This window comes from Spinacia oleracea, chromosome 3, assembly GCF_020520425.1.
Source record: "Spinacia oleracea cultivar Varoflay chromosome 3, BTI_SOV_V1, whole genome shotgun sequence".
Classification (NCBI taxonomy): Eukaryota; Viridiplantae; Streptophyta; class Magnoliopsida; order Caryophyllales; family Amaranthaceae; genus Spinacia; species Spinacia oleracea.
The window spans coordinates 19,605,151-19,615,920 of record NC_079489.1 but is presented as its reverse complement, the minus strand read 5'-3'; the positions used below and the strand labels follow the sequence as shown (position 1 = coordinate 19,615,920).

General features: G+C 36.5%; 1 protein-coding gene across 1 annotated transcript; it reads left to right on the top strand.

Moving 5' to 3' along the window:
• Positions 1-615: 615 nt before the first annotated feature.
• LOC110793553 (aspartate--tRNA ligase 2, cytoplasmic) lies at positions 616-10,482 on the top strand. Its single transcript, XM_056839531.1, has 10 exons — positions 616-1,248; positions 1,388-1,498; positions 3,639-3,752; positions 4,549-4,839; positions 4,928-5,038; positions 5,244-5,297; positions 5,588-5,667; positions 6,034-6,149; positions 8,826-8,940; positions 10,200-10,482. The coding sequence occupies exons 1-10, from the start codon at positions 736-738 to the stop codon at positions 10,324-10,326; spliced, it is 1,632 nt and encodes a 543-aa protein (XP_056695509.1). The 5' UTR covers positions 616-735; the 3' UTR covers positions 10,327-10,482.
• Positions 10,483-10,770: the final 288 nt, after the last annotated feature.

Genomic DNA, 10,770 nt, shown 5'->3' with positions numbered 1-10,770 from the left:
TCCTTAATAAAAAAAAGTTATATACTTATACGACATTTACAATAGAAACCGAATTTAACAAATACTTAAAAAGTTTAAATGGACTTATGCAATGGGAAAATAGATAATATTATTTGCTGTAAAGGTTTAATATACATGATACAAAATACTAATCACAAAATCATGCATTGCACGGGTTTAAAACTAGTATATAATATAGATATAATTAATTTGTATTTTAAATGTTCTCGCTTCATAGAGTACAAAAGTTTTATTTTATTTCCGATTCTCGGATCAGATTGCATTAACCAAAATTTAAATATATTTTGTCTGATTTGACTAAAAATTTCAAAATCAGATTGTAATTGAATTGGATTAGCCCATATTCTAAACCGATTGCCTGTTGATTCAGTGGTGATTGAGGCTAAACTTGATAGGGCGGATTGCGTGATCAATCCCAACAACAACAACAATTGGGAGGAGACTGAACCTATCGTCCAAAAGTCGTCCCGAATCCAAATTAGCCTTAAAGGTGAACCGGTGGTAACACAAAAAAATAAAAAATTCCAAACCAAATACGGAGTACTCCGTAGTACTCGTAATAAGACCATACTCCGTAGAATGGATCAATGGACACCCTAATGAAGGGAATTAACTGGATGGAGGCAGTGGAGCTCAATAAAGGGAATACTTGATTGTTGAACACAAATATTACCCTATTCTTTTCCTCTTCCAAAAAGAAACCTTCCTCCCACCATGTCTTCTCCGCCACCTTCGAACGCCACCGCCGAAAACACCAATGAGCCGGCAGAGCTCAGCAAGAAGGCTGCCAAAAAAGAGGCGGCGAAGCAGGAAAAACTAAAAAAAAAGCAAGAAGCTGCTGCCGCTGCAGCTGCCGCGGCACTCGCCGAAGCCTCAATCGCTGACCCTCTCGCCGATAACTACGGAGATATCCCTCTCATTGAACTCCAATCGAAGGCCGTTACCGAACTCAAGTGGACAGAGGTAAAATCTCTCTCTTCCGATCTCAAAGATCAGGAGGTTCTCGTTCGAGGACGAGTGCAGGCAGTTCGGGCTGTCTCGAAGAAAATGGCGTTTGTTGTTGTGCGAGAGGGTCTATTTACTGTTCAATGTGTTCTAATGGTGGCTAAGGAGAAAGTGAGTGAACAGATGGTTAAGTTTGCTAATGCTTTGAGCCGCGAGTCCATTGTTGATATTGAGGGTGTTATTTCTGTTCCTGGTGAACCCATTAAAGGCACCTCTCAACAGGTAACGTAATTATTCCTAAGAAGTATAATTTTCTCTCTCCTAATGTTTATGGGATGAACTTTCACGTCCAAAGTTATAAAATGTTGAGCGTATTAGTTGAATTTGGTTGGAATTGATTATTGATGTATCAATTGTGCAGGTTGAGATTCAAGTGAGGAAGATTTACTGTATTAACAGAGCTATATCAACACTGCCGATTAATATTGAGGATGCAGCCCGGAGCGATGCCGAGATTGAAGAAGCTTTGAAGGTAAATATCACTTCTTTGCTGTGCAATTTTAACTTTTTGAGGCTTTAAGATCAACTGGATACATTATTGTTGTTATTTTCTCGTAGTGATCAGGGTTACTGGAATAGAGTTTTAGTAAATTTGTACCATAGGACTTCTTGAGAGAAAGTCTCATGAATAAGGAAACTTGTAATGGACATTATTGGTGAAATATTGTAGTAGATAGAAAGGCGGAGAATCTTCACGTTTGAGCAAAGAGGGAATGCTATTAAGTTCTAAGATGGCTTTTATTCATTATGTCTTTTGACAATCTTCTTCTTTGCCTGCTTGATGGTAGCATACTAGCGTGTATAATCAGTTAGTTTGAGTTTCTGATACATTAAACCAGTTACAATATTGGTGTTCAAAGGCTCAAGACCCTAAAATATAGTCAGCTTCAAATTATTTGTTTTTCCCCCTTTGATGGGCTGGTAACTACTTTTGATTTTGCAAGTCTGCTGACAAGGTGTATCTTGTTTACCTATGAAGTTTGGTGGTGCATGATGACTTTCAACTAACCAAGAACCAAAGGGACAAGTATAGAATGTCGATCTGAAATTAGGCCATTTTACTAAAACTTTTGCATATTATTGTGAAATTGAAACATGAAACTAATCTTGAAATTAATGGTCTTAGAATTTGGAAAGACAAGAAAATGCACATCTTTGAAGTCAACACACTGGGAAATTTAGCTCAAGAAGTCTATATATCAGCATGCAGGTCTAGAGAAACTTTGAGGCTCCTTGATGTTTTGATCTGTATCTTCTCATTTTATACATAGTTTGCTGTTTTTATTTTCATCCCCTGAGTACTTCATCTTCCACACAATACTTAAGGGTTAAAATTGATCAGCACATAAAAAGAATGATCAATTGAGAAGGGAAGATTGGGGAATGATGATAGGCTAGGAGGCTAGGAGCCAAATCTTCAGTATCATTGACCCGGAAAGCTGGAATCACTTCATCTTAAGGCTGGCTTTATCTCTTATTTGCATTTGGTTGCATCTTGCATGGTTAACGCTATAGTTTGCTGGAATTAAGAACCTACTGTTACTATTCAAACCACATTTACATTGTTTATCGGAGGTTGTTAAGTATACATCTTTTAATCGTGGTTGCACTTTGAAGCACTTACGAGCTTATTAGGAGCTTGTGGGTGGAAAGAGCCATTTAGTACCCACGTGAAGATGCTTTTTGATGAATTCTGCAAGGCAGTAGTGATGGCAAGCCTTTTTGGTATTTGGTTGAAAAGGATTTGTCCAACCTTTTATGTTGTTGCTGCCCCGAGTGATTAGCTATGGAATTAAATGACTTTCTTAGCTTATTTACGGGCCAGTGTGGCTGGGGTTTCCCAAATCATTCCATAGGGGGGCTGGGGGGTAGGGTGGGGTGGAGTGGGGTGAGGAATTTGGAGGAATTGGGCTAATCTGTAATTTGTTTTAGTGCTCTCTTGAGAGGACACCTTGTCCTCCTCCTCCCTCTGTATTAACTATTCGTCTATTCTACAGTTTTTAATAAACAATATTCTTCCTATCCAAAAAAGGTGGTGTTACTGCAATGTTACAAAAGTACACGAGGGACTTAAGGACACGTTTTAAAGTATTTAACTGAACTATCTTGAGCTGGAGAGGAAGGAGTTTACCGCCTGGTGTGTGTGTGTGTGTGGGGGGGAGGGGGGGGGGTCATCTGAAGAGACGTATTGTTATTTTTTTTGCAATACCTTGCCTTATGGCACTGAGGTCATTTTGCTGCCAATAATTTCACCAATTGTTTCTGTTGAGTGTATATCCCTAATTCCCTGCTCTTTTATGTTTTTTTATATTTAGGCATTGATTTCTATTTTTTACTGAACTACATTGTAATATTTACCTTTTCTTACCACTGAATTTTATTTTAATGTACTTATTGTTCTTGCGACCAATGCATATTCATTTGTCATGTTAGGTTTAGTCCGTTCCCCCTTTTCCAAAATAAATGATCGCAGACTTTTGATGCTTATTTTGAGCAACAATTATCTTTGTTTGATATTGTTATTGGTGCCCTGAAAATATTCTTGGGTTGCTTACAAATTGAACAAAGAAAAGGAGAAATAATGCTTACGATTATGATTTGCATATATGCAGGATGGGAAGCAATTGGTTCGTGTAAACCAAGACACGCGGTTGAATTACCGAGTCTTAGATTTGAGGACCCCTGCTAATCAGGCCATATTTCATCTGTCATCTGAAGTTGAACACGTAAGAAATGATTTAGCTGCTTCATATACAAAATATTATGAGAACTGTTTGGTGGAGTAGTAATTGTGTAATAGCTGCTAGCTTTAGTAGTCTTTGTTGGGCATTGAAGTATTGTGGTAAACGGTAATGGTTTTAGATAAAATTAGAATCAATTATGAGGTTTTGTTCTTTGTACCTGAAAAACTCTTTGAATTTATTTTTCCTTATGATGAACTCATTGGCCCTCATCCTAACTTATTTTTTATTGTGCATTGAATTTGGGTAGCCTCATCTAACCTTATCTTGACCTTTTTTGCCCTTGTCTGAACCTGTTCTTCTCAAAACTGTTTTTTTTACAAGTGAAAAGAGCAGACTTACAGTGATGTCTTTTAGATGCTCTGATGGAGGGTAAAGAGTCTGTTATCTTGTTGGAAAATATTTGTTAGGTTTTAATAAGGAAGCTCTCAAAGCATTCATATGGTTTTCTGCATAGTGTCATAGAGAACTTCTTGAGCCGTCTCATTAATACATACAAAACATAGCAGATAATGATTTTGTTAATAGTTGAAAATGGTGAATAGCTAATGTCAATTACAGGTGTTCTGTTTATGCCCACAATTGATGCACTTCTGGTTGTAATGATGGAGAAAATTATCGTCTTGGTTTTCTTTTGAAAATTGATCTCAATCAATATAAGCCTGGATTTTTGTTTTTCTTTTATTTGTATCCTTGAGATATTATTTTTGCTTCATGTAAGTTCTGTTGTCATGTTTGGATGTTTAAGTTGGGGGGCCTTAAGTTTGTATTTATTTTGCAGGAATTCAGGGTATTCTTGCGATCTGAACATTTTCGAGGAATTCATACACCCAAGACGATGGGAGGAACAAGTGAAGGTGGTGCAGCAGTTTTCAGATTTGACTACAAAGGCCAGCCTGCCTGTCTTGCTCAGTCACCTCAGCTTCACAAGCAAATGTCAATTTCTGGTGATTTTAGGCGAGTTTTTGAAGTTGGTCCTGTTTTCAGAGCTGAGGACTCCTTCACTCATAGGCATCTCTGCGAGTTTACGGGTCTTGACGTGGAAATGGAGATCAAAGCACACTATTCAGAGGTAGAACTGGCTTCTCAGATCTCATTGTCAAGGTGTCTATATTTCGTATTATTGCAGGTTAAATAAGGTTTCTAGTTGCTTTCTGCAGGTTATGGACATAGTTGACCGGTTGTTTGTGGCCATTTTTGACCATTTAAATGAGAACTGCCAAGGAGAACTGGAAGCTATTTCAAGGCAGTATCCATTTCAACCTTTGAAGGTAGATTTTCTTTATTTGTTTTCTTTTGATATATTTTTGAAAAATGATTAAGCTTCTTGGTTGTTTATTCATCTCCATAGTATTATGTTACCATGTGCTTGCACATTCGCTTATATGTTCATTGAGTTATAGAGGGTTGATAGATGTCAGTGCTGTAGCATTTTCTGGATGGACTCTTGATCACTATGGATTTATGTACTCGCAGTATTTGCGGAAGACATTGCAGCTGACGTTTCCAGAAGGAATTCAAATGCTGAAGGTAAGGATTTCACTTTACTCCTTCAATAAAAGCATCATTTGTTAGTGCATGGGTAATTATGAAAGGAACTTCTGCAGCAAAATCTATACGTTTCTTTTGATCTATATGTTGTAGCTGGCAGCCTGGTATCAGTGATTCTATTGATACAATGCATTTTTAAATGCTGAAATGAGTATTTTGATACTTCACTCTCTTGAACCCTTGTTGCATTAAGGGATCCTTAAAAACATTTTTACATATGGTTGCTTCTACACATTTGAATTTCATTTGCAATTGACTTGTTTTTGCAGGAGGCGGGTATTGAAGTTGACCCTCTTGGGGATCTTAATACCGAAACCGAGAGAAAGCTCGGAGAATTAGTTCGTGACAAGTTAGTTTACCTTTTATATTTTATCTTCTGCTATACTAGGTTTTTAAGCATTGTTTTCTCACTTTAATAATCATTGCACAAAGATGCAAATTGGTACCCTATAGTCTATCCCATAAGAATGTCAGACTTGATGATTAGTAATCTCATTTTGTTTTCTACATCTGCCATTTCAACCTGGTTTTGTCTAATTATCCTTGTTTTTATTCTTTTCACACACTCACACATGCATTCTAAATATTTTGAATGCCTTGCTGGAAGCCTGGAACATTGAAATCTATTTTCTATCCGAGGATATGTTATTCTATTCTTATCTTTAAGTTAAATCACTTTAGCTGTATGCACTTATTGGTCTTTCTTAATTTGCAGATATGATACTGAGTTTTACATTCTCCACCGGTATCCATCAGCTATTAGGCCATTCTACACCATGCCCTGCTATGATAACGCGTCATATAGCAATTCGTTTGATGTCTTTATACGAGGTGAGCTAGATTGTTTGATACAAAGCATCTTATATTCTGACTGTCCCTTCTGCTTATCTCTAGAATCTCTAGAATCTTGATTAATCTTTTTCCTAACAATTGAAGTGAGTTTCTTCCTCTTATGATTAGAGAATTTCCTGCTAGTGAAAACAATGCCCAATTTTTGTTAGATAATTGTTTTGGTTCTGTTTTTTGTGTGATATATGATGTTTTGTGTACTTCTTCCTTTTATAGATAAAGGTTTTCTTGGTTATCTTTTGTTTTGGAACGGAATTGATTTTTACTCTCAATGTTTTGAACTTCACTAAAGTTCGTAGCAAGAGTCAGTGACCTGAGAGAAGAGCTTCTCAGAAATATCCCCTTAGGTTAGTACTATCTTTGTAGGATGGCAAGGGTTTGGTCACAATTGAATACTGATTGCTATATATTTAGGTGCATATGAGTAAAGTGAAACAGGTAAATATCCGCAATGCAGTTCATCCAGCAATAAACAAAACCGAATCCGAGTTATAGAGCTACGACACAATCAAACCCGAACGAACAAAATGTTGAATTGAATCGTACCAGTCTTTATTGGGGGTTAAGAGTCAAATGTTAGGGTAATTCCTCGCGGGGGGATAGATCAAGAGAATTTTGAATTAGAACTAAAATATGTCTATGGTTAACTAATTGGCGTTGAAAAAGGATATTTTCCAAACACATTTCAAGTAATTGTAGTAAACCTGACCTGTTGACCCTTTGTCTTTTTTCTGGCGACACGATCGTAGTTAAGTACTCTATAATTGTAGTAAAACCTGACGTGATGACCCTTTGGCTTTTCTGGCGATACGAACGTATTTAAGTAAATGTCATTCTGGCCTGCCGGGATGAAGCTTTTGGCTACTGCTCCATAGGCTCCATTTCCATTGCATGTGTGAAACTATTGCCATTTTTAATTGGGACTTATTTCAAACTCTCTCCGGAATATTGGTGGTTAGGACTTAGGAGTAAATTATTCTTTGATTGGCGTATCTTGCTGGATGTAGAGAGCATTGGGATTTGGGAACCTCAATTATCTTTCTAGCCTTGATACGAAAGAAAACAAAGTCAAAGTAGAAAGGTAATAGGCCATTCCTGAAAATGGAGTTCAATATTAGTGCTTGTGAATTAATTTTTGGTCATTAGCTCATTACAGTTTCATATTGGTTCTCAATTGCAAAATCTTAACATGATCTATTCGGAAAAAGTGTGACATTTTCTCGTTGTTACAAGCTTACACCTAGAGACGAATACATCTTTGACCAGTCAAATGTTAGAGGCGCATACATCATGGACATTTGACTAAATTCACCACTTTTTTGGTCATTGACCTGGTTAATCGAGCTATGCCTAACGGAGGAGTGTCTTAATAGTTCACCTCAAAGGGGAAAGTGAGGGCTTGATTTTATAGAACTTTTTGGCATAGCAAAACCCATGCAACACTCTCTTTCCCCCCCTATTATAGCTTTCTCAACAAAGTGTGAGTACAATTCTGATTATGTATCTAGAGTTTTAAGTGCGAGCTTGAAAATCCAAACCTGCTTCAGGTATGGCTTTATGGGTTTAGGAATTTCAGGAATTTAGGGTAGTTAGTGTGAAGAGGATCAGGCACCTGCCTTGCTCTGCCCTGCTCTGCACCTCATCTCTCCATTACCATATGTTTTTGATGATTGGATCTGATGTTGATATAAGCTGTTTTGAGAGTTTGTTGATAGCTGACAGCTGCAATATATGGGCAAGAGGTGCTTGCATGTCACAAATGAATATAGAAGATAACTTTCTAGACGAGAGTAACTCCTTACATACACAAATTTGTTATGTGCTGGTCTTCTGTTGATGGAAGTCTTTTTATATTGTGACATCAGAACCATATAAAATTGACCTTTTTAGTTAGGAGGCTTCATTAAAAAAAAACCCTTATAAGTTATTTATACCTCAACCTCTTATGCTAATGAGTGTGACTTAGTCTGTTACTGTTAGACCTGTCAAAAATCGACCCGACCCGAAAACCGACCCGAACCCGACCCGAAAATACTGGGTCCTGGACAAGATTTTGTGACCCGTAACCCGATTTTATCCGAACCCGAGCAACCCGAAAAGTAATGGGTCAAAACCCGACCGAACCCGTTTTGGACCCGACCGATTGAAAATCATTGTATTTATACTAAAAAATGAGATTATGAGAAAATTTAAGCATAATAAGCACGTTGTTTTTACTATTGTTGTGTGTAATATGATTTTATTTATACTTATACGTCATTTTATAGTTGAATTTGGCTAAATATAAACTTGTGTAGGAAAATTTGTTAATTTCTGCTAATACTTTGTATATTTATCACCTAAATTAATGAAAATATAATGCGCGTTTTAAAATCTCTCAACCCGTTGGGTCGACCCGAACCCGAAAGTTCTGGGTCTTGAACAAGCATTTGTAAACCCGAACCCGAAAATGACCGACCCGGTTCAACCCGAACCCGAAAATAATTTTTTACAACCTGACCCGACCGACCCGTTTGACGGGTCTAGTTACTGTCCTTATCTGACAAAGTAGGCAATTAACCATGGGCTTCTACAGTGGAGTGTATCTCTGAACTCGAAAACTGATGTAATGGATTTTAACGTGTTCCTCCTATTTCTTATTTTCTGTCTCCCCTTTAGGTGAGGAGATAATATCCGGAGCTCAGCGTATACATGACCATGAATTTTTGACAAAGCGTGCTGAAGCATGTGGGATTGATGTCAAGACAATAGCTACCTATCTTGATTCCTTCAAGTAAGTTCTGGCTTTCTTGTTGAATATGAGTTTTGCGTTTTATTTCAAACTAGCTTTTGAGCCCGTTCAAAGAACGGGCGGTTGTATAGTGGTTGTTCAGTTGTATTTTAAAGTTTTAATTAGTGAGGTCTTGTGACTTTTTAATATATGAATTGAATAGAGGTGTAATTTGAAGGTTGAAAACATATAAAAATTATATGTTGAATTTATATTGAATGCTAAAGGGGTGAAGTGGAAGAGGCTAATGTGTATATTGAACTATTGGTAATTTGATGTTGAATAAGGAAGATGAAGTGTAAGAATAGTTAAAAGTTTTAAAACATAGAAACAATAAAAGAAAAATTAAAAAAGAAAAATGAATTGATGAATGAAATGAGAGGTGACACATGGCTTCTAATAACCTATGGTTACATGGCTTCTAATAACCTATGGTTATTCTTTTTAAATACTAGGTATAGATGTTTGATTATGGATGATTATGACTCTATTGCTATGATTGCTTGTATTTTGATAGAAATATCTCATTTCCAGAGATACTTTATTTTCTGCATGTCAGATCATCTTAATACCTTTACTAGTTTGTTTGGGAATCTCAGTATCCAATTATATATGTTGATTTACCCTTCAGATTAGTAGACGGTAGCCAAGCCCTTTGGTCAGTTTTTAATATTATATGGATCTAATGTTTACATATTGTCTAATCAAAGATGGAAGAACACTTGCTGTATGAATTGTGTTTTTCAACTTAGTTCTCAGTTGGTTATTCATCAATATTTGTTTTTTTTTTTAAAAAAAAATTTGGTACATTTTGATCTGAATGTTTTCATCTTAGCTGTTAGTTACATTTCATCAATTGGATTAGTTGAGGATTGATAGATCTTAAATTCATCTTATTGAATGCCCTTTGTTTAGCATGGAAGTGATTTTAGGTTTTGATCAGGAAACTGAAATCTTCGAACACTAAGTCCTAATACCAGTAACTGGTGATAATATAATCCTAGGTTCAGTTCCAGTTATAGAAATATAGCCCGTTCTCGTGAAATCCTATTGTTGAAATCGGGTAGTTATTGAGTTGCAGAATATGTGTTTTGCTACTTTTGGTGGATAGACTAAAGAGTTAAGACTGTGAGCCTTTGGGTTTGGATTTGTCAGGGGACCCGTTGATGAGATCTTTCATGACTTTGAATACTGACATAAGCATTTATAGGGATTGTACTGTATTAGTTTTGACCCAACTGATTCAAGTATTTGCTATTCAGGTATGGTACTCCTCCTCATGGAGGATTTGGAGTGGGGTTGGAGCGCGTCGTGATGCTCTTCTGCAACCTGAACAACATCAGGAAGACGTCCCAGTTCCCGCGTGATCCTCAAAGGCTTGCACCATGATTCTACTTTTTTACTTTTCTTTAGGGAACTTGGTGAGAAAGAACCTTTTAAAACATAAATTTTGTGAGATAGCACATTTTATTAAACTTTTGTGTGAAAGAAACACCTCATAAGAACATTTTTACGAAGTATTAAATAAGCACTGTTCGATCGGAATCTGGCCAATTAGTTAACTTTTCGACAGTTAACCTCCATCCTTTCCCTCTTTTGTTGTGAGTATTTGTTTTTTTTTCTTTTCTTTTTCTCCATGTTAATATCTCCTCTTCTTCCTAATACTTGTATGGCTCGATTATTTATTAACGTCCACAATCATCATCTATCTTTACTTCTTCCTTTTTTCATTTTTCTTAACTTCGTCAAAAATGGCTAAATGCGAACATGTTTTTTTTTTTTTTTTTGTTTCTCTGATTTTTAGCAAAAAATAACATCATTACAAAATAAAAT

Excerpts from the sequence above, each read along its gene's own strand:
- LOC110793553 (XM_056839531.1), top strand. The coding sequence starts at position 736 with ATGTCTTCTCCGCCACCTTCGAACGCCACCGCCGAAAACACCAATGAG. Across the intron at positions 1,499-3,638 it reads AGATTGAAGAAGCTTTGAAG|GATGGGAAGCAATTGGTTCG; the intron begins GTAAATATCACT and ends GCATATATGCAG. Across the intron at positions 5,668-6,033 it reads GGAGAATTAGTTCGTGACAA|ATATGATACTGAGTTTTACA; the intron begins GTTAGTTTACCT and ends CTTAATTTGCAG.